Source organism: Alligator sinensis, unplaced genomic scaffold, assembly GCF_000455745.1.
Source record: "Alligator sinensis unplaced genomic scaffold, ASM45574v1 scaffold381_1, whole genome shotgun sequence".
Lineage (NCBI taxonomy): Eukaryota > Metazoa > Chordata > Crocodylia > Alligatoridae > Alligator > Alligator sinensis.
The window spans coordinates 665,241-686,722 of record NW_005842440.1 but is presented as its reverse complement, the minus strand read 5'-3'; the positions used below and the strand labels follow the sequence as shown (position 1 = coordinate 686,722).

Below are 21,482 nucleotides of genomic sequence, written 5' to 3'. Positions count from 1 at the left end.
CCCTCCCCCCCAAAACAAATCAGGGCTTTTCACATTAGAAAACTGGGATGGAGGATCAAAGGGCATTTCCAGGCAGGTCAGATCAAAACAAAACCATACACATACACACATAGTGTAACAATACAGTCACTTCAGAGTTTTTAAAAAAGGCCCACAATTTTTAGGGGAAAGTAGAGAAAATAACATAAAGAGCTATTCTTACAAAAATGCACTGCTTCCCTCACCTGTAATCCCTAGCTGCCAGAGTAAATCCAATACTATACTGTGAGCACATCTACACATGCACCCCACTGCGCAGTTGGTACTGCACGGTCATTTAGTACTTGCTAAAGCAAGTACTAAATGACCGTGCAGTACCCACCGTTACTATGCAATCCTGGCAGCACACTTAGATGCACGCAGTATTCTGTAAATTCCAATTAGGCCCCACACAGGCCAGCAACAGACAACTAGGAGGTAGTGTGTAGAGCTGAAAAAGGAAAGAAATTAGAGGGAACTAACAAATTGATATTTTTTTTCTACTCTTGGAGATGTGAACATCTTTCAATACACTTGTAACAAAAGGGAGAGGAATCTAAAATGTAGGGTTCCCAAGGTTCTATAGTCCCATGTAACCTACCACCAAAGCATATGCCAAGGGAGAGTTTTGGGGCTTTTGTACACACCACAAAATTGGCCTTTAAAGCAGCTTAAATGCTTTACTGGTGTGGCTGTTTACACAGTCACCAGCGTATTGCACATTAAATGACTTCGGGGTGTAGCAAAATAAAACACCACCTACCTTAGCCTTGGAGGGAAGCACAAAGCCCCATGCAGTTCAGGGGTTGTGCAGGTAGCCCAACAGCAGCCTGTGCAGGCAGGCTCCACTGAAGGAAAAAAAGAAGTGGCAATCTTGATCTTTTTTTTTTTCCTCCCTGGAGCCTGCCTGCCTAAGCTGCGTGGGGACCCAGTGCTTCCCTCCATAGCTGCGGGGGGGGCAGTGTTTCTCTCCATGGCTGCAGTGCCCCCGGGACTGCCCAGACTGGGTGCCTGTGGGCAGGTAGCACCTGGGGGGCTCTGCCATGGGGGGAAGCACCATCCCCCCTGCAGCTCCAGGACTGCTTGGCCCACTGGCAGCTGCCCCCTCCCCCCCACCACTGGCCACTGGAGAGGCAAGTAAGGATCGGATCTGACCCTTGTATATATGCCACAGGGGTTTACTTCAGTTTAATTCTCCCTAAATTGACGCAGTGTTTTTAAAAATCCACCACTACAATTTAGAGAGAATTAAACCAAAGTAAACCCCCATGGCATGTACAAGCAGCCCTTTTCCCTAAAATAGTGACTTGGAATGTGTGGTTCCATCATACTTTCAATTGCTCCATCCATGTGGGACATATCCCCCTCCCTCTACATGGCATTCTGCATTTAGCTGGGGATTGACAGGACAAGAAACTTAATCTGAGGCTGTAGTATTTTTCTGACAAAGCTTCATGAAAAACAGTCGTTCCCTCTGCATCACCTTTCCCTTGAAAACCAAAAGCTCTGGGGACTTTCAATTGCTACCAGGCCAAGATTCCCCCATAGGGTATCTTGACTGGCATTAGATTATCTTAGTAAGAAGTCCCAGGGCCTAGCCACCCCATCGACTCCCCTACATATCCACAAAATCCAAATGTATATCAACAAACATTTCCAGTTTGAAGTAGGGGAGCAAAAGAAAAAAACATCTTCTGCTACTGAAGCCTGTACAACTACTTTTGGAGAAGAGGTTCTAGAAAATGGGGTGTCACCAAAGTGCTGAAAGTTAGAAAGCTTCCTCAGGCCCATCCCTTTTTCAGGATGACCTAAATTGTCTTTCTTCATTAAAATTATGGATCCTTGTCTTCTTTCACCCATTTTAGCTTGGCACCACAGTTAACACATTAAGAGAGATTTCAGTAGAGTCACCAAGTTCCAATAATTTCACTTTGAAATGTATACATGCACAGTAAAAATGATCAGGGTTTATCAGCCTGGGGATAGGCCTCTGACCATCTTCATATTTCATGTTGTTTAATGTGAGAGGAATGACGTTGGGTCCCCTAGGATGGTCCTACTATGGAAAAGGGCATTACAAGTTTGAAAAAGGGTAAGAACTTCCATTTAAAAAACCACAAGAGTAAACAGTGACAGAATACCCCTTGCTACTTTTACTTTTTGACTAACTCAAACTAAAATCTCTTTCACCTCAGTTCAGTTTATCATGCAGAGTGGTGCAGAAGAAAGAGAACCTTTTCTCTCTCAGATGCTGGGATAAGGGATGAATGTCCTTTCTCAATATTGTCCAGCCACCTGCCTTTGCTTGGCCCACACCCTTTTTGAAAACAATTTTTCTTCCCTAAAGGGATAAGGGTAGAAAAAGACTACATAACTATAAACACATTTCCAGAGTAAGGTGCTAAGACACTGGACATATTTACTGCTCTACTTTTTAAATAAATAAAGTATTATACATTTAGTGTTGATTGAACTCCTCAGTTCACAAAACAGATGCAAGTAACTCAGGTTTCCCCTCAATCTTAACCTGGGGATTAAAAATAGCTCAGTCTTTATTGTCATTTAGTTGTTGGCCTCTCTGCTAAGAACATCAACACAGGAGCCAACTCATGACAACTGTTTCTGCAATACTGACACTTTTCCACTGTGAATAACAGTAGGAATGCCTACTTATTGCATACAGGACACCAAGCAGCTATCAGCAGCATCCAGTCACTGCTTACATTTTCTAGGCCAGAAGTGACCTAGAGGTAAAAGTCCCTATACCCTAAGCCTTACAGCCAGCTAACAGAGGATGAGGAAGGACTAGGGAAGTGTGCTGGCCTACTCAATAATTTCATACACAGCTACCAGGTCAAGAAACAGAACCAGGATTTCTTCATAATGTGGGATGGGGACCTGCATGTTACGGTACGTAAGGTAAATAAGAGGATTCACCTTCAACAGTCAAGTATATTACTGGCCTCACAGTCAAACTCTTCTTATACAAGAAAGAGTATTTAAGGTTTAGCTTCACCCTAAAATGTGTGTATAGAATGAGTATATGTCTAACAGGCCAAATTGTACCTTCCTGATTTTTATAGGATGTTTATTCAGTTTTCTGGTAAAAGGAACTGTATTTTTCCCCATCTCCCCTGTCTACAAACTCAGCCTGGGCTCAGAGTCAAGCATGGTGCTTTTCTCACAAATAATGGAGTTTCTGAAAGCAAAATTAAAAGACATTTTTCCAACTCTATTTTCTTCAAACTGCTTTGTGCCTTCTGTGACACCTATACAACCCTATTAGCCCTCAGCAGTTTGCAAAGATGCTTCTGAGGGCAATCTGAAACCAGTGTGGATGTCCAACGTACTGATGACCTAATCTGGCCTGTGGAACTTTTCTTACTTGTGGTGCAAAACTGAAAAACCCCAAATTGCCTGTCAGAGCTCAGATGGTAAAATATTGTTTTAAGTTGCCAACCAAGAGATTTTAACCTGAAAATTAGTAAGATGAAGTGAATATGGAACTCACAGTTCTTTTAAAGAGTTGCTTTTAAAGATGAAACCATGTTTTCAACCAGGGCCCAACTAAGAAACAGAATCACTGGGTGCCTGTAGATGTGCAGAGATGCTGCTCCAACACTCGGTATTTACAGCACACTGGATCAGATTTGACTGAGTCTGCTGGAGCATGCTAATGAGCGCACGGTAGCAGCCTCCACGTCTCGTGTATTTAGCATCCCCCTGCTTCAAAATGGGGGTGGGGGTGTTTTAACTAAAGCTCATCAAATGAGATTTAGTTAAAGTGTCCCCCACCCCCATTTTGAAGCACAGGACCTTGAATACATGTGATGCTGCAGGTGCTCTCAGAGCTGCTCTCATTAAAACTCCCCCCCTTCGCACCCCCGGAGCATGTGTAAAAATGCCCACTGGGTGCATCTACACATGACACTACATTGCTGTAGCACAGGGGAGGGCAATTAGTTCAGGCAGAGGGCCACTTCCTGACTTTTGGCAAGCCATTGAGGGCCGTATGACAGGCAGCCAGGGGCAGATAAATATTAATTTTCTAAATTTTTTAGCAACCCTGCAGGTCGGATAGACTGGCCTGGAGGGCCGCATCCGGCCCACGGGCCACATTTTTTCCACCCCTGCAGTGTAGCAACACGCTCCCTCGGTATAGCGAGTTGCTATGGCAACATAGCGGCTAAAAATAATGGTGTGCAGCAGGCACAGTGCAGTATGGGCTGTTACTGCACTGTCCAAAAGGAAGTACTACATGATGATGCAGTAACAACGGTGACATAGGGGCACGTGTAGATGCACCCACCACGTCTAAAAGAAGTCAAAGGTCCACTGAAACCTAAGAGTGCATTGGCTAGTAGGGCTAAGACACACAAGCTTCTGTAGCCAATGGCATATAAAGAAACAATACAATTAGCACCACATCCAACTGCTTTGAATCCCAGCCTGAATGACCAAGTTTCCATTTACAGTCAACTGGGGAGCAACCATTAGCTTGAGTCTAAAATGAGGCTTAAACTCATACCACTCTGCTACTACACCCTACTCAGTCAATGTAGTGCTCCAAAATTTTGTGCTGCAGGAATCTTGTAAGATAACAAGGAAGGAAAGTAACAGAAAAACCTTTGAGCTCTACTTTTAATAAAGATTTCTTCTTTCATTTCATCCTCAGTAACATGTTAATTTAAAAAAGAATTTAGGAAACTATATAGTACAAAGAAGTCAGGATTTTTTTCTGCTGCCATGATACTGTAAGGCTAAAACCTTCCCTTTCAATAAAATTGTCCAAAGCATTGAAGTTTATCATATTGTTTCTTAAATGTCTTAGTCAGTTTCTATATACACGATAGTATTTTTTTATTTTAGTATTCTATACTAACTGACCAAGATACTAAAGGATCCCTCTTGTAAATGCTGTATTTTAACAATTACTATAGAACCCTGTACTCTGTTCTCATAAAGAAAGAGGGCTCTGTCATAGAAAGAAAGGTGGCCTTGTGGTTAGGGCATGAGATTGGAAGTTGGGAAACAATGGGGTGCTTAGTGAATCCCTTAATCTTTCTGCACTGCAATTTCCCCATCTGTGAAATGAGTGTCACTCTTCTATACCTCATGCAGGTTGATGTGAGCTTTGATTAACATATCTACAATACTCAACACACTCATGATAAGCATGAAAGAATGCTTCCAGATATGGAATCCAGAGTTTTGTCTATGTGATACATTGAACAATGTTGGGAAGGTGGTTACTAGAAAATATCTTGACTTCCTTATTGCAGTAGCCATTTTGCATATAATTTCATACTTGGTCAACCTGACCATACCCCCCCAGCTGTAGCATCTGGATAAAACTCTGGCAACAGAAATATCAGCGGAAGAGACTGTACAATTTTGTTTGAATTGTTTATAAAATGGTTGGTTCTAAGTTAACCTGTTCTAACTGTAACAATTACAAGGAAAATCCTAGAGGAGATCATGAATGTGTCAGTGAAAACATCTGCTCACTGGGCAGCTACTGATGCAGAGTGTCCACAATGTAAAGCCGTATAAAAAGAAGGATAGAAATAATACTGAGAATATTTTAATGCCATGGTACAAACCAATGACACACCACAACTTCAAATACTGTTCACTTCAGCTCACCCTAGCTCAAAAAGCTATCACTAAAATGGAATTACTTCAGCAGACAAAAATTATTAGGGGAATGGAAAGTTATCATTTGAGGAGAGACTGAAAAGATGGGGACTGTTTAGAATGGAGATGGATAAGAGAAGGCATGTTACAGGTACATTAAAAATAATGATATAGACAAGTAGATCGGGCATTTCTATTCAGCCTTTCTCCTCATATTAAAACAAGGAGACATCTTGTGAAAATGAAAGGTAATGCATTTAAAATAGAAAAGCCAACCCCTAACTTCCTGGTATTAGAAAATGTCCCTCAGGGTAGTTTATTCCTTAAGTATCTATTACAGGAATTATTGACTCTTTTTTTTTTTTGAGGCATCTGCTGGTGCCACTGTCAGAGAGAGGATTCTAGATTAGATGGATAACTGATTGATCAGGCATATCAACACCTATTTTCTCATGCATGTACAGCACCTTCAGCTGTAAGGAAAACCAACATGAGGTAGTAAGTATAGGTTTTATGTCTAAAGCACCTAAATTACTGAATAGGTCACAAATATACCAGTACTTTAAGCTTGGCCTGTTTAAAACATAGGGCTAGAGCTTCAGTTTCACCAAAATTAGTGGAGTTGTGCCTGTTACACCAGTAAAGGATCTAACTCATAGATCAAATTCCTTTTAATGTATTTGCCATTGGCTTGTATCAATAATACCTCCCTATCTCCTCCACTGGATTTTAAAACTACATCCAAATAGCATAGAAACACTGCTATGAGAAGTAATACTTTGTTCCATTACCCCAAAATGCTGTTATACTTTTAATGAGGACAGTTAGGGCCTTTCCCTATTCTTCTTCCTCACTCATAGTAAAGGAATGTTTGTATAAACCTCTAAGTCTGTTTCTGCTTTAAATAAGTACTACAAAACTGTATGTACTGTAATGAGCAGTAATCAGTAAATTGCAGTATTTTTGGATAATTAATGCAGTACCTATAAAAAATTTGAAAAGGGTTAGAACATCAAAACAGTTTCCAACATGCTGTGCCATACTGTCAAAAAGGATTTAGCCTGTTTCTCCTTTTCCACTGTGAAAAAGAAGTTTGTGTCATTACTAGTTTAAGGGCCAATAATAATAAGCCAGATTCAGTTTCCCAAATTTGGCTGTTTCTGTCTGGTGTCTTAACTTGCACCCATTACTAATTAAGAGAAAAGGACAATAGTTCAAGTAGTCAGCTGCCATTGGCTTGCTCATGCTGGAAGAGCAGGAGCAGACATGGAAAAGGTCTCTGAGGGCATGTCTACACGAGACATTTACTGTGTAGCTGCCTAATTAGCTCCATAGTAAACGTCTCAGCATCTACACACGCAGTCCTATTAGGCCACAGTAAACTATAAACTCCACTGCAGGTTAGTACTTGTAAATACAAATACTATCCTGTGGCACAGTTTTTTACTTCACAGCAGCATACGTGTAGACACGGACACAGCTGGCTAGGGCACAAGGGTGGCGCTTCAGATCCAGGACTGCCTGCTGGCTAGCCCCACACTGAAGCACACTTGTGCCCCAACCAGCCCCTTCACAGCATGTTGAGCTGGGTTAGAGCAGCCCCAGGCTGGCAAGCTGACCCCCCAGGTCCCCTGATAGCCAGGGCTGCTCCAATCCAGCTCAATGTGCTGCAGTTCTGGGCGCACATTCAAACGTGGCGCCTGGGAGCAATAAACTCTGAGCGATATGTGCTGGAGTTTATTGCTGTGCATTAATAGACTGTATAGATGTGCCCTGAGCATCTCTACTTCTTTCACAGGACTTCATACTCAAAAGCTTGTCTGTATCCCTCCCAACTCAGCGGTTGATCCAATCAAAGATATCACCCACAAAAATCCTTGTCTCTTGCATTTTTCCTGGACCAGCATGCCTACAACATCTTTCCAACTCTACCACAAGTAACAGAGAAAACATTTATTTTAGAGGACATCTCCTTACAACTGATCACCCGATCTTGTCTAGTAAGCCTTCTGTTGTCATCAGTTAATGAAACAGCACAAGAATGAGCCAGCATGTTAACATGACACATTAAACACGGCTGAGCCTCCCTTTCCAGCAGCAAGTCACTAAACTGCTGCTTACTGTTCCCAGGAACATGTGCAATGCTGCTGACCCTACCTGTGATGCTGTTGGAAACATAAAGACGTAAACAAAGGGGAGCCATGCTTGGCTTTTCCTGCAGTAGAAAGACAGTCAAGTGCAATACCATCTGGAGAGAAAGGCTGAGCTGCAATGTTGCCCCCCCTCATTTTTAAAGAGTATTTTAAAAGTATAAATAAAGTGTATATGAACACTCAACACTGATAAACTCAATATTTGAATTTCAGCCACTCCAAAGTAAAGGATGCCCATTGGTTCATTCATCAGGGACATAGTAAAATGTATCTTTTGAACACATGTATTTTTAGGAGTATTTATTGAGAGCTGATGTTTTGGTCTGGTTTGGGACTACCTTTATTACTGGGTTGCCCACAGCCCTTTAAACCAGGCATTGGAACACAGTTTTTAAGAATTTCAGTAAGGTTTTAGTTTAAGGGAAGGAAAAGAGCTATGACGAGAGGGCATAGGACAGCGCTCCTCAACAAAATTCGAATGGAGTTGGCCTTTGGAAATTCCTGACTGTTGTCTTTCTATAAGAACATAGGAGCAAGACAAATGAAAGAGTGAGGAAAGAACTTACCCATTTCTTGTGTTTCTGGGGAAAGCTATGAAAGATAGGGTATGTCTGGGGATAGGTTATCTTCTATTTGACACTCATCCAGTTTGAAGAAAACCAAAATCCTGATTTTCATTACTACGGACACACAGCCATTCCCTCCTGTTAGCTAGCAAGTTAGAATTATTAAGTAACAGAGGCAGAATTAAAATCCCTTCCATATAGACAAAAAAATCCCCCCAGTATGATATTTCCTGGGAATGTACAGGTGAGATAGAAGCTAACACTGTTATATTACTACCAGACAAAGAAAAATTCTCACAGGACATGGAAAAGTGAATAACCTGAAATGGACTTTGTCAGTTTTCTCAGTCGCTTAGACTGTGGAGAAGCATCTGAACTACAGTCCTCTGGAAAAGATGGAGTTCAGCTCTCAATTCACTGGAGATGTAAAGCCTAAAATGCATTTCAGTGAACCGAGACAAGAGTGAGTCTGGACTGAGTGAAAGACTGTAAGGATGTCAAGATGTGAAAAAGGCTACAATCAGAAAGGTATGAAACACTGCTTAATGCTGAGCTTATAAGACCTGGGGGAGGCTGTACGGAGATGAGAAAAGTAGTTTTTGTGTTCCAAAACAACAATAAGGGTGAATACTTTAAATGCACCAGTGAATAATATAACAATACTTCTACCCAAGGACCTGAAAACACATTAAAACATTAATGAGTTTGTGACCTGATTTTCTAAGGTTCACTTCTGTAAAATTAAGGCATAAGCCCTGCAGAAAACCCCTTCTGCTGCCACGATACTAAGTATTATTGTCTCCATTTTACAGCTAGTTCAAGTGAGGCACAGTAAACTCCCATGACTTGCAAAGACCAAATAGCAATTCACCAAGAGAGATGGGGATATAGCACAATTCCTTTACCACTCAATCCTGTGCATAGCCTCCCTCTCCCAACACCCGCCTCTCCATATTCTCTCACCATATGGTTCACCTAATATAAGTGAGCACACATTCCTCTTAGGATACCAGCTGATTGTTTTCAATCATCCCCTTTCAGTTTTTCTATTGATTAACAACCAGGGAGAGATCCTGCTCAGCCTTGCTTATGGTAAGTAGTACCCTACTATCCGAGCAGACCTATTGACATCAATGGGCCTGTGCTTGTGGTGACTGGTTAGCAGTGAAAATGAGGTTTTCACCGTCTGTCCCTAAATTAAAGTCCTTGTGCTAATCGAAATGTTGGTGAGGGACAACGTGCTGTTATGATAATCCTGACAGAGACCTATTTGGGGGCTGATGTTACTGCTGGAACAGTTCCCTTGGGACCAGGAAGATCTGCTTCTCTAAAGGACATAAACTCCCTTCCACTCCAACAAAATTGAGTTTATCTTATATAAACCAGACTAGGGTTGGTGCGTGCCCTCAAAAGCCACTTAACTAGCCGCCTGGGCTGGAGGTCATTATTAGTAATTATATCATCACTGAAGATGGATTTGGCTGCCTGCCAGTCCCAGCTCCTGTCCTTCTCTGACCAGAATGAGGAAACATAGCCAATCAACAAAAGCTATTTATTTCCTTTGCAGGAAAGGACATTGACTGATCAGCATGAGACTCCTGGAATGCCACCTGAATCTCATCACTGTGTCCAGTGTCACTGACTTGGGTTGCTTGAGTTTCACGTGGTAAGAGGGAAAAGCATCCTAGATAGCTAGAGGGTAGTTTTTCTCCATTTTCAAATGTGACTTGGTTTTCACAATAGTAAACATTAATACTTCACATCCATTTAGTATTTGTCATAGGTCTTAAAGCACTTTGCACAAATGGGTAAAAATTACTTTCTCTACCTTACACATTGAGGAAACTGGGACACAAAGAGGTTTAGTGATTTGTTAAGACCAGACAAGTCGGAGCTGAAATTGACCCTGTATTTCCTGACTACAGCAGGAAACAATCTACCCCTTCTGGTTGTGAATAAATATCTGAAGTAATCTTTCAGTACAGCTGACTTTCTTAGTCTGCAATTAGAAAGAATCAATAGCACTATTGAACTATGGTGGAACTTCCCCCATTCAGTTCAGTTATTCATGAACTGAAACCTAATGATGACAATTAAAATGTAAACATTACCATCTATTACATTGCAAGTCATTTTAGCATAGGCATTGCAGTTTGGGATTGTGGGCAGAGACTGCATAGAGTACATTACATTTCCTGTCATTGTTAGGGACCCTGATTCTAGTAGAGGAGACAAAATCTCTACCTAGCATAACTTGTTGACTCAAGGTTAATACAAACCAGTGGACGTAGAGTATGTACATGTGGGTATATGGAGGCATGAGTATGAGAACACCCCCATAATGAAGTGAAATAAAATTGGCTCCCCTTGTCTTTTAGTTGGTTGTGAGAACTTCTCTGATGTTAACTATGAAAACAATGGACACGGAAAAGATTTTCATGAAATTATGCTGCCTTCCCCATTCCTATTGCTTCGCCCTTCCTCGCCACTCAAATCCCAAGTTTGACTCCTTGAGGGCTAGAGGATGCATACCACATCTCACCAACAATTTGAATAAATAATCATAGGAGCTGAGGATGGGAAAGGTTTGCTTTTATATTTGTAATTTGGTAGCATTGGGGCAGCTCTGACTCGCTGTGCTGAACACTGTACTGCTATATATCTCAACAGAGGTCCTTGAACCAAAGAGCTTACATCCCAAGCAGATGATCAGGCACAATAGGTGGATACAGCAAACAGACAGGGGGAGCACCAGATACCACTGAGTGCCTCTCCAAGCAGCCTTCCACCCTATATAGGCCACTGAAACTACTTTCTCCAGAATTTCAGGACAAATATACTACCCTCTTCAAATTATTAGTTTAGTTTGGTTCAATTGATCATGATCTTCTTGTCATCTTGTCCTCCTTTATTTTTATTTAGTTTACATCCAAGCCACATGCAAGATTCTTCCCATTAGTATGTACTCTGTTTTTAATGTGTGAAGAAAAACAGCTCCTTCCACTTTTCCTTTAAAAGACTATTTTCTAGACCTATAGATCTCAGTGCCTGCTGATTAGGCAAACAGACATGTCGTTCTAAGGGCAGTTTTCTGTTATCCAATTCAACCCAAGTTCATAAAATACTTTTGTCTTCCCACAACTGCAGATAAAACAATTCCCAGGGCCACATGGGATATTTTTGTGCTCAAAGGATATGGACCCTGGAGCAGTGACAGGCTTAATTAATATTTCTTTCTACAGTCACCCTCTTCTTTCCTCCGATTTGACCCCTTTCAAAAAAACAAGCAGGAGGTGTAGAGAACCCACAACAGCCTCACAATGATGTGCTGTACAGGAAATTCTTTTGTTGAGTCAGAGTTTAATAAACCCCTTTCAAACTGCAGAAAAGACGACAAGGGACAGTAGTTTAAAAGCTACAAGGAGTAATGTTTGGGTCATATGAATGCTGCTAAACAGTGGCTTTTTTCCCTAATTTAAGACCCATTCTTGAGCCATTCTCCAACACAGTTATGGAAGAGTGATACCCCAACTAGCTCAGCAATAAACCAAATGCTGGTAAGTGGGTATCCCTGGTCAGTTCAGATTACTGAGTAAGTACATGGCTATGCTTCAACATCTCTAGAAAGCAGTACACAATCTCAAGTCGGGGACCCAACATTTGAGATACCCCAGATTAACAGACACTTGAAAAAGTTGGCATTGACCTCTGTGCCTCCGTTTTCCATGAGAAACCACGGGAGCCATTTGTTATTTTGAGATAAAACTCACTCTTTAAAAAGCACTTGCAGATTTTCAAATGTAAGGTGCTATGAAAGCACAAAGGCATTTTGCTGTAAAGAAGGTAAAATCATTGGCAAAAGGAAGAGCAACTAACCTTCAACGACCACGTAAAGTTGTTGGAAGGAATGCAAAGTACTCCTGTTCTTGGTGAAAGGGAGGGAAAAATCAGCAGCTCATTTTTCTTCCTTAGAAACTATTAATTATTTTCAGGCCCTGCACCAAAGGGGAAGAGCTGGAAGTTAATGTCCCATGATCACAGGGGAAAAAAAGCTTAATGCACAGCATCAAGGCTATTGCTGAGCAGCCACTGTGAAATCCAAACCCTGCTACCACCACATTATTTTACACCTCTTCCTGGCTTCAAATAGCAATAGAAATTTCCCTCCCAATCCAATGAAGTGTGGTTCTAGTCAGACACAGGAATGTGTACAAATGACATTATGGGATGCCATATTTATTTTCTCTGCTTCCAGATTAAAAGGGATTCATTAAAAGCCAAGTTGTGGGTTTTGTTTTTCTTTTCTTTTTTCTTGTCAATCCTGTGAACTCAGGCTTGGATATCAAAAGTAAGCCACTGGCAAATGGTGTTGATTCTTTGAGGCAGAATGGGATACAGCTCATGTTTCTGTAGCTGTATTAGAACTGAAAGGCTAACATGGAGAGAGAGGTATTGATGTTCGTTCCTAATAGTAAATTAAGCACATTGATGTGGCAGTACACAATGTCGAAGAGAAAGGAACTGTCTAGATGCAGTCTGTTTTTCTGATCCTGTACTTGGCTCATTGATGCTCTCATTCCAGGTAGGGTGCTACAAACCTGCAGCAACTGCCTACCCTCTGCATCTCTTCCTGGAATCAGATGATACATTGTGGAAAACAGAGCCAGACAGGATGAGGCCATGACCAAGCTGCCTGGAAGATGTGTTGAACTGATAGTTAGTCCTCCCTAGAAGGATACTTGTGTTGGGAAGCTAAAGTACCAGGGTGATAATTTTTGCAATTTGCAACTCCCTGCACCCTTATTTCCTACAATTGCAGTCTGTGGACTAAAAAAGAAACGGCGGGGGGGAGGCTTAAATTTGTGAGCATTTAAGTAATATGTTCTAAGTCTATTGTGTATTGTGTAGACAAGGCTTGTATTTTCACAGAACCCATCAATCAGCTAATGTGTTTTCATAATAAGACCAGGAGGAACAACTGCCTCATTTGGTCTGACATCCTGCATAACACCAGTCATAGAATTTCACCCAGTTATTCTTATGTTTGACTCACTCGATTTGATTAAAGCTTGTCTTCCAGAGATGTATCTAGTCATGAGCTGAAGGCTTCAGAGAGGCAGAAACTACCATTTCCATTAGCAGTTTGTTCTTTCCAAAGGGACTCAATTAACAAAAAAATGTATTATACTCTACTCATATCAAATACTATCAACAAACTTACATAACTGAATGTCCACAATGTCACATAAGAGAGTAACTGGAGAAACGTCTTTACTGGATAAGTCACCAGTGCAAAAAGTGCTTGACAATCTCAAAAATTCGGATTAGCAAAACTAGGTTATTTAATTTGGACTGGAATAGCAGTGAGGACAAGGCAATTTGAGATTGTTTTCCTTAGTAAGTCAGTTCAAGTCTATATCCTTGTGCTGCTATGCCAAATTAAAATCCAAGTTGCCTAGTCTTCATTGAAGAACACACCTGTGTTTTTCCTGCAGTACAGATGTACCCCTATACTATAAGCTTTCACTTTTAATACTTTCATTTAGGTTTTTTACAGCCTTTAAGAGCTACAGTCCTGTGAAACAGGCAAACAAATAGAGTGAGAATTTAATGGTGCCAGCTTGATTGACAGACATTTATTAAGGATGCAAAATGTTCCTCCTCGCCATGACAAGGACAGGCATGAAGTCAGAGTCCCTGAAATGTTCTCCTCAAAGATCTTGATTATATGTTGCTTCATACACTGCCTAATCAGGGGCTGTTTCTATAAAGAAGTTTGCACCAATGACAGTGCAGTAGGGAAGTGAATCCAAATGTTAGAACTTGAATCAGGGCTCAAGTGTTCTAATCCCATTTCTCCTTTTTGTGACATGGGCTCTCTGCTGCCTCTGTAAAACAGATATGGTATTACTTCCAGTGGTTATTGTGCCAATTAATTAATCTCTGTAAAGAACTTCAGGATGTGCACAGCTCTACAGCTATGCTAAAAGTTATTACAGAGTAAAATGTATCAACTTCTTGCCTTAGCATAAGGCAGAAGAGGGGAATTGTTTGGTGCAGGAACTTCTTAATGGTGAAGTGGGAGCTTTGGAGCTAACCTGCTGCTAGAAGTTAGCTGGAACTGTCTGTGCACATAGAGATGTGAGAATAAAGCCACAGAGAGTGAAATGTAACCAGACCATGACAAGCAAGGTCCTATTAAGCTTAACTCATATGGTAAAGAATATTTTGCAATTTAAGATCTAATGATTTATCCTTTGGTCACACCTCATTAGTGATGAAACTTCAGCACCACTATTAATAAACATTTCCAAAAGGAAAGGATCATCCTCACTGCAGAATAGTTGTGGGAGGAGAAGATATGCTGTAAAATGCCTTAAAGCCACAGAAAGTGAAATGGGGTGTGAATGTGGATTCTGGAATATAGCTAATTAACACTGTCTTGGTCACATCAACATACACAGGGTGCAGAAGCAGTAAAAACAATCAGTTCCATTAAAGCTTTGTTCAGAGGGACCTAAAGTGCAGCTGACAGGCCAAACAGGCAGCAAGGAGTCTCTGGAGGTGGTCTGCTGCAGCAGTCTTCCCCAAAGCACAGGCTGGTGATAGCATAGCTAAACAGCTCCACATTTTTATTGCTGTTTAGCAAAAACACCAGGCAATTTCTAATCATCTCTCAAGGCAGGTGCAAGTCCAAGCAAATGTGAAGATTATGGACCTCTTGTGACAGAAGTATGTAAGGTGTGGCCTTCCTGCTTCTGACAAGGTGCCAGCACAGTTCTCCCTAGTAGAAAGTTTGGGCACCCTATGCTTATTCCAGCACGCTCCATCTCTGGTGCAGATCTAGGATAACTGCCGAGGGAAAACTAAGGTGATATGCATGGGAGGAAAATGACAGCTTCTCTCAGTTCCTCCTCAGGAGATTCTAATAGATGGCACAAGGGAGCAGAACAGGCAGGCTAGGGCAGCTCAGAGGACTGGATGAAACCATGGGGATGAGCAGTTGGAAATGCTTCAGCACGCTGCCCAGCAGGGTTGGAAGAAGGATGGTTCATTTACCATTTTTAAAAAGGTACTGTTTAGAGAATGTATATGCAGTGGCTGAGGCAGCCGGGTCACGTAATATGTGGCTGCAGTGGCTTCTATCTTACCCTTCTAAATCATGACACACACCAAAGGGTGTCTGTACTCTCTCAAAACACTGTTGACTGGTTTTCAGCTTAGGTTATGTTCTCCCACAAAAACTAATGGATCAAATCAATCCTGGGTAAAAACAATGCAGCTCTACGAGGAGCACCTTAGGTCCAACATGACTAGAAATAAAGTGTTCACATGCTATACTGGAATTTAGAGGCAGTTTTAGGGGGATTAAAACACTTCTATTTTAGGTTTGTGTATACAATATGATAGCTTTGAGTGTAAAACTATGAAAGCAAAAATATAAAACTGACTAGCCTATGTGCAGTGCCCAACCTGATAGAAGTGCAAAAAGTTTAAAAGAACCGTGAGTGAGTGAGTGAGTGTGTGTGTGTGTGTGTGTGTGTGTGTGTGTAAAATAGAGAAATTCAAGTTAGAGAGAGAGAGAGAGAGAGAGAGAGTAAAATGGAGAAATAGAAAAAAGCTGTACAATTTATTTCAGTTCAATAATTTAAGGTGTTATTACTAAGATAGAGAAGAACTCATCTTTTAGATCATGTTCTTTTAAATGTTTGTGGAGATGGTATTGCAGAAAGGCTTCAATTTATATGGATTTTCCAAATACAATCTTGTGTGTCCTTACCTATTTGTATAAGCAACCTGAGTCACTCATGATGCTTGGGATGCTCACCAATGTATACAACATTCCTATTCTTATGCCAGCTTTTTAATCTTTTTATAAATGTATTTTACATATCACATACAGATAAAGACCATTCTTGAACACTCGACAGATTCATAAGTGATATGTTTACAGCCTTACGGGGACATTTGGAATACACCTTAAATTACTGAAATGAGAAATTGCTAACAAAAGCAAGCAAGGTTTTTCTTTTCTTTTTAATCTCCATTTCATTTAGCTTGGACAATAAAACTAAATTGGTCAGATTCCTTTCCTGAGAAATTAGTTCAACGCCATTCTATTTAAGTATGATACACCATAAAGGATTGTTCAATTAAAATAAAGCTGTTTTTATTTACCCCTCACTAAAAAGGGTGAGTTTTGGAGGAGGAACAAATAGTGTAATTGCCAAAAAATATAGTTGTGGAGGTGGGAAGGCAAAACTGTTTGCAAATTTAACTTGGATTTGACAAGTAGTTTGCAAGTGTTTAGAACACAGCTTTCAACTTTCGGCTGACAGAAAACATGTTCATTTAAAAAAATGCCAACATTTAATTTAAAAATGTTAAAAACCCACAATAAAATGTTTTGTTTGATTCCAAGCTATTTTTTTTCAGTTCAGCAAGGAACTAGAAAGATTTTCATTTTGAGTTGATTCAAAAAGAGGTTTTTTCTCCCAAAAATGTTCATCTTAGACAGCAAAACAAAAAAATCAGGTTTGTGCAGAGATGTACTTCTTCACCTCTTTATAGACAAAACAAAATTATTGGCCTGGAATATTTAACAACTTCACTCCAGGATTTCTCCCTGTATATTATAAGAAATTAGATGGGGTGGAATATGTATGTGTGTATACATGTATTGCGTTCTTTTTTGAGTTACACTAAAATCAAAATTCTGAAGTCAGCACAATCAAAAGGTTATATCCAGCAAAGAAACTGTCACACAGGGAATTTGAGGTCAGTGACAACATGCTTATATTATTCATGACTCAGGAAGAACTAAAATGATGCAACCTTCAAAGCCGGCCTAGGTCTACAATGTAGTTGCAGTAAAGAGGTTTCCAGTCAAGCCCATGAAGTGTCACAATTTCTAATACCCCAACCACAGCACCTCATCAGTAATTGTTTGGGAGATAGGTTGCTATTTCTTTCTTTTAAAAGAAGACCAAACAAAGAGCACAAGGCCACACAAAATCGACTCCTCAATGTCAATATAACAATTTCCCCCCTTAATATAATGCATGTAAGCCTATTACAGTACAGCAGCAACCATGCATGGCAGTGAAAAGATTTCATTAGGAGGATTGAAAAAAGCAGACATGTTCCTTCTAGTAGAACCCAGGAGGTACTGTATTAGTGAAACCTACTCTTTGACAGTAAATTCTGTAGATACCTCTTCTTATGTTTGAGTGTCCATTCTCTTTGATGTGTGTTGTGTCTTTGTGTTCTGGATGGAAAATGTGTGCTGGTACCACAAGTCAAAGAGCAAACTGCAGCTTGATTGATGGAACCCCTCAGGCCTGGAAGCCAAAAGCTGATGCTCTCTCTCTGAGTAGCTCCCGGCACAAATGACAACTCCAGCTCCCTGTGAATAAAGAATTCAATCTCACATGCACTGTATTAACTCTATATACTTCAACTGTACACTAGGGATGGCTTCAATGCGAGAGCAGTTATCCTCAGCCCCTGAAGTTGGTAGTGTGTTTCTAAAGCAAGTACATTATTCCTTTCCCAACAATTCTCTTTATCCAGACCACCCCAAAAAATTTTAGTCAATTATGATGTGCATCTCCACAATAGCTTTTGAATGTTGATACCCTAAACCATCATCTCCTAATTAAACAATTGGTTATTTCTTCAATTTCCAAAATTTTTCTCTATTGGGTTGATTTCCTCTCTACTGAAGTTTAAATAAATGAAAAGTCCATGTACTTAAGTTATAAATCATAATTATATGACCTATTTCTAATTATTCTTGCCTTACCCCTTTTGAAAATTCCAGTGCCCTCCAATCAAATCTTTCCTTCTTCTATATCATGCATAATTCTAGCAAGGAAGTAACATTGAATCTAAATTAGTTTTCTTTTATGGAGTATTTCAAATGCTCCAAGACTAACAGGTAACGTTACACAGGAGCTGGATTCACCAAAATTATCAGCCTTCCCTCACACCAGACAGAAGCCTTCTCCTAACCTGGCCTTTCCCCACAACAGACTCTCTGGGCATGTCTACACATGCATTTACTCTGCAGTAAGTTACTGTGCAATAAGCAGTTTTTATACTGACATCTACATGTGCAGGCATTACAACACAGTAACGCTGTGTGTGGACTGACTTGGGACTGAAATTAGTCCCAGGTCAGTCCACACACACACAGGGTTACTGCACAGTAAGGCATCTACATGTGCCTTACTGTGCAGTAACTACTCGGGTGTAAATTTACTAAGTCGGCATAAGTTGCCATAGTTACTGTGCAGTAAGAGCACACACATGTAGATGCGTGGCTGTACTGCTCAGTAATTTTCGGTGCACATGTAACAGTGTATGTGTAGATACACCCTCTGTCTCAGACCTTCCAAAAGGAATTTTCTCTTCCTTCAGGCTGGGATCTTTGCTGCAATGATGAATGACTAGTTCCCATGTCTTTGACCCACCTCAACTGAGGCCAGATTTTGGAATTCCCCCCTCTTTCCCATGGACCTTTCTATGGCTCTCAATGTAGACTGCTAAGTCATGGTACCTTCTGGGGGCTCAAAGACGGGTGGGTTTAAACAGTACATATGATAGCCACGGTCACAGTCATCACAGAAGAGCAGCTGGTCCTGATGCAGGATTGGTGAAGAGAAGGATAAGGCGGGGGGAAAAAGAAAACATTATAGATTAGTCTATTGTTGAGGTGGAAACATAAGTATTTTGTAATCAGCAGTGCATACTTTTGAACACATAGTTGGAACAAAAATAATATAGGGAACATAAATCTATTCACAGAACATCACATTTCTGCTTCCATAATTGATCACCATGGGCACTTACACACATGCAGGGAGGCTGCTCCGACATGCTGTAAATCCAGTCAGTCAGAGCAGACAATTAATCTGAAACCCAGAAAATAACGCATTCCAGCAGCCTCCAGCATCACATGTATCAGTGTCCCCATGCTGAAAAATGGTGACGGGGCATTTTGAACTAAAGCTGATCAAACGAGTTTTAGTTCAAAGCGCCCCGCCACCATTTTTTCAGTGCAGGGACACTGATACACGTGATGCTCGGGTGCTTTTAATTACTGCAGCTCACTAATTAAAGCATCCTTCTCCCCGCCTCCCAGAGCACGTCTATAAATGCCCATTGTTCTTAACTGGCCTTAGTGTCCTTTCCTAGTCTTATCGGTTGTACAAGGCAACTTGGAGTTGCCAACTGGAAAATCTCTCTCTGAACTAGACAAATCCACTACTATAAGACTCCGGACTCTGCAGTAAGAATAAATAAATGGAAATACTCTGAATCTTACTCCACACAATCTGAGACACATAGTGGTGCTATTCCCTAGTGTTACCTACTTGGGTTCTTACCATCTTCTCACAACACTTCTTTCCTCAAGACTGAAAAAACAAATTTGGAAAGACCATCTGTTTAGTGAATGAGGTCTGTTCAGTGGACCATGTGGACCACTTCTGGGTCATTACCAATTCCAGCCAAGAACACAGTATTGAAATAGATTGCCCTATTATGGATTTTTATAACATGATCTTCTGGCCACAGTCCAGTTTCTGCTGAAATGGTTTCCAAATTGCAGTTACCAACATCTTAAGTGGTCCTTTAAAGCACCCAGAATGATCTTACACAGAAGCACCTAGAAGCTGTTCTTTCCAGATCAGGGCTGAGGGAAATTGGAGAAGCAGTAGCAGTAGCAGAGTGACCCACTGCTGCTACCAATACTTAATATTCTGTAGCAAAACAGAAAACACCCTTTAGGTCAGTACTTGCAGTAGTTTCACCAGTACTAATTTTCATAAAAAGATAAATAAACTCACATCATTCTCAGAGGTCCCACAAAGGCTACAGGATTTACACTCAATGCATTGCCACTGATAGGTTTTGACAGCCTCAGTCATGTTTGTGGTGAACTGCAGGCAGGTTGGGTGTCCTGGGGGAAATTAAAAATGACTGTAATGATTCAGGTTTACTTTTATTAGCATTAACTGTTATTAAATTTGGGGACAAAACGCACATGGACATGGACTGATCACAACATGGGCTGCAACTAACAGATACCAAAGAGGAAAGCAGGCATTAACCCTTTCGCTGCCGGGCACAAGAAAAATAAGATTCAACCCCACCCGTTTTCCCATCGGCAAAGCAGTTTTTTTCAGAGCTCTTAAAAATGTTCTTTGAAAGAAAATGAGAGAAAGGAAGAAATCAGAAACATTCCCAATTTCAGAGAGAACCCATCCATCTCAATAGAAATTGGACTAGGTTTCAATTGGCAGTTTAATTCAACCTGATTAAAGGACCTGGTTTGAAAGGAGATTTTATTCCCATTTCAAAGCTTCCCTTCCTAGTGACCAAAGATCTACAAATAGAGGAGCAACTCGAAAACTTAGCTGGAGAAAGAGGAGCAGAACATAGAGAAGGGGAAAGAAGCAGTATTGTGTTTTTAAGAGCTCTGTGCTACTAAAATTGGTTGGCACAGAAGAAACCAAATTGCACCACTAACCTTCCAGGATCAAAAGAAAAGAACCCCAACAACTCCCAAAACAAACTAAACAAAAGGAATAAAGAAGGGAAAGCTAGCAGAACAGTCACATCTAATTGGGAAGGACAAATCGCCAGAGTTTACAACCCCGCCCCTACATGCGTGTCGACTCCAGCTTTGCAAAACAGCAGTACCACAGTAGCAGGGTCAGCAAAGGGCTTTCTGGAGGGGAAAAATACAAACAAACAAACAAACAAACCAAAGGTAGGATCAGTGTTCCTTCTGCAAAACAAAATGAGAAAAAACACCACTGAAATCAAGTACTGTACCCCCGAATCACCCTTCAAGACAGTTTAAGCCACCTGGAGTTACACAATGTCCTTCTTCTCAGGTAACAAACATTTTCCATCTCTGGCATGCACTAGTATTAATAATCTGCATAGTGCATGGGGAAAGGTGGACTATAAACATACATGTATATGTGTATGGATACACATTCACATCTATTGAATTCTAGTTCTAGACACTTGCAAGAATACAAAAAGTGTTCCTTTTTGTATGTCTATTATTATTGGACAGCTATAACAAGGGAGG

At 40.7% G+C, this 21,482-nt stretch overlaps 1 protein-coding gene across 6 annotated transcripts in view; it reads right to left on the bottom strand.

Annotated features, from left to right (window-relative positions):
* DPF3 (double PHD fingers 3) overlaps positions 1-21,482 on the bottom strand; it is a 250,812-nt gene that overhangs the window by 1,228 nt on the left and 228,102 nt on the right. For 3 of the 6 annotated variants that reach the window (XM_025212014.1, XM_006030363.3, XM_025212018.1), the window contains exons 9-11: positions 20,227-20,339; positions 18,936-19,017; positions 7,322-17,780 (exon numbers count right to left, since the gene is read on the bottom strand). In XM_025212014.1, the coding sequence (XP_025067799.1) occupies positions 17,710-17,780; positions 18,936-19,017; positions 20,227-20,339 (266 nt within the window). In that variant the 3' untranslated portion in view covers positions 7,322-17,709. Of the gene's footprint in view, positions 1-7,321; positions 17,781-18,935; positions 19,018-20,226; positions 20,340-21,046; positions 21,111-21,482 lie in introns of those variants that run through there. The other 3 variants (XR_003095651.1, XR_003095652.1, XR_003095655.1) reach the window with 3 other exon arrangements.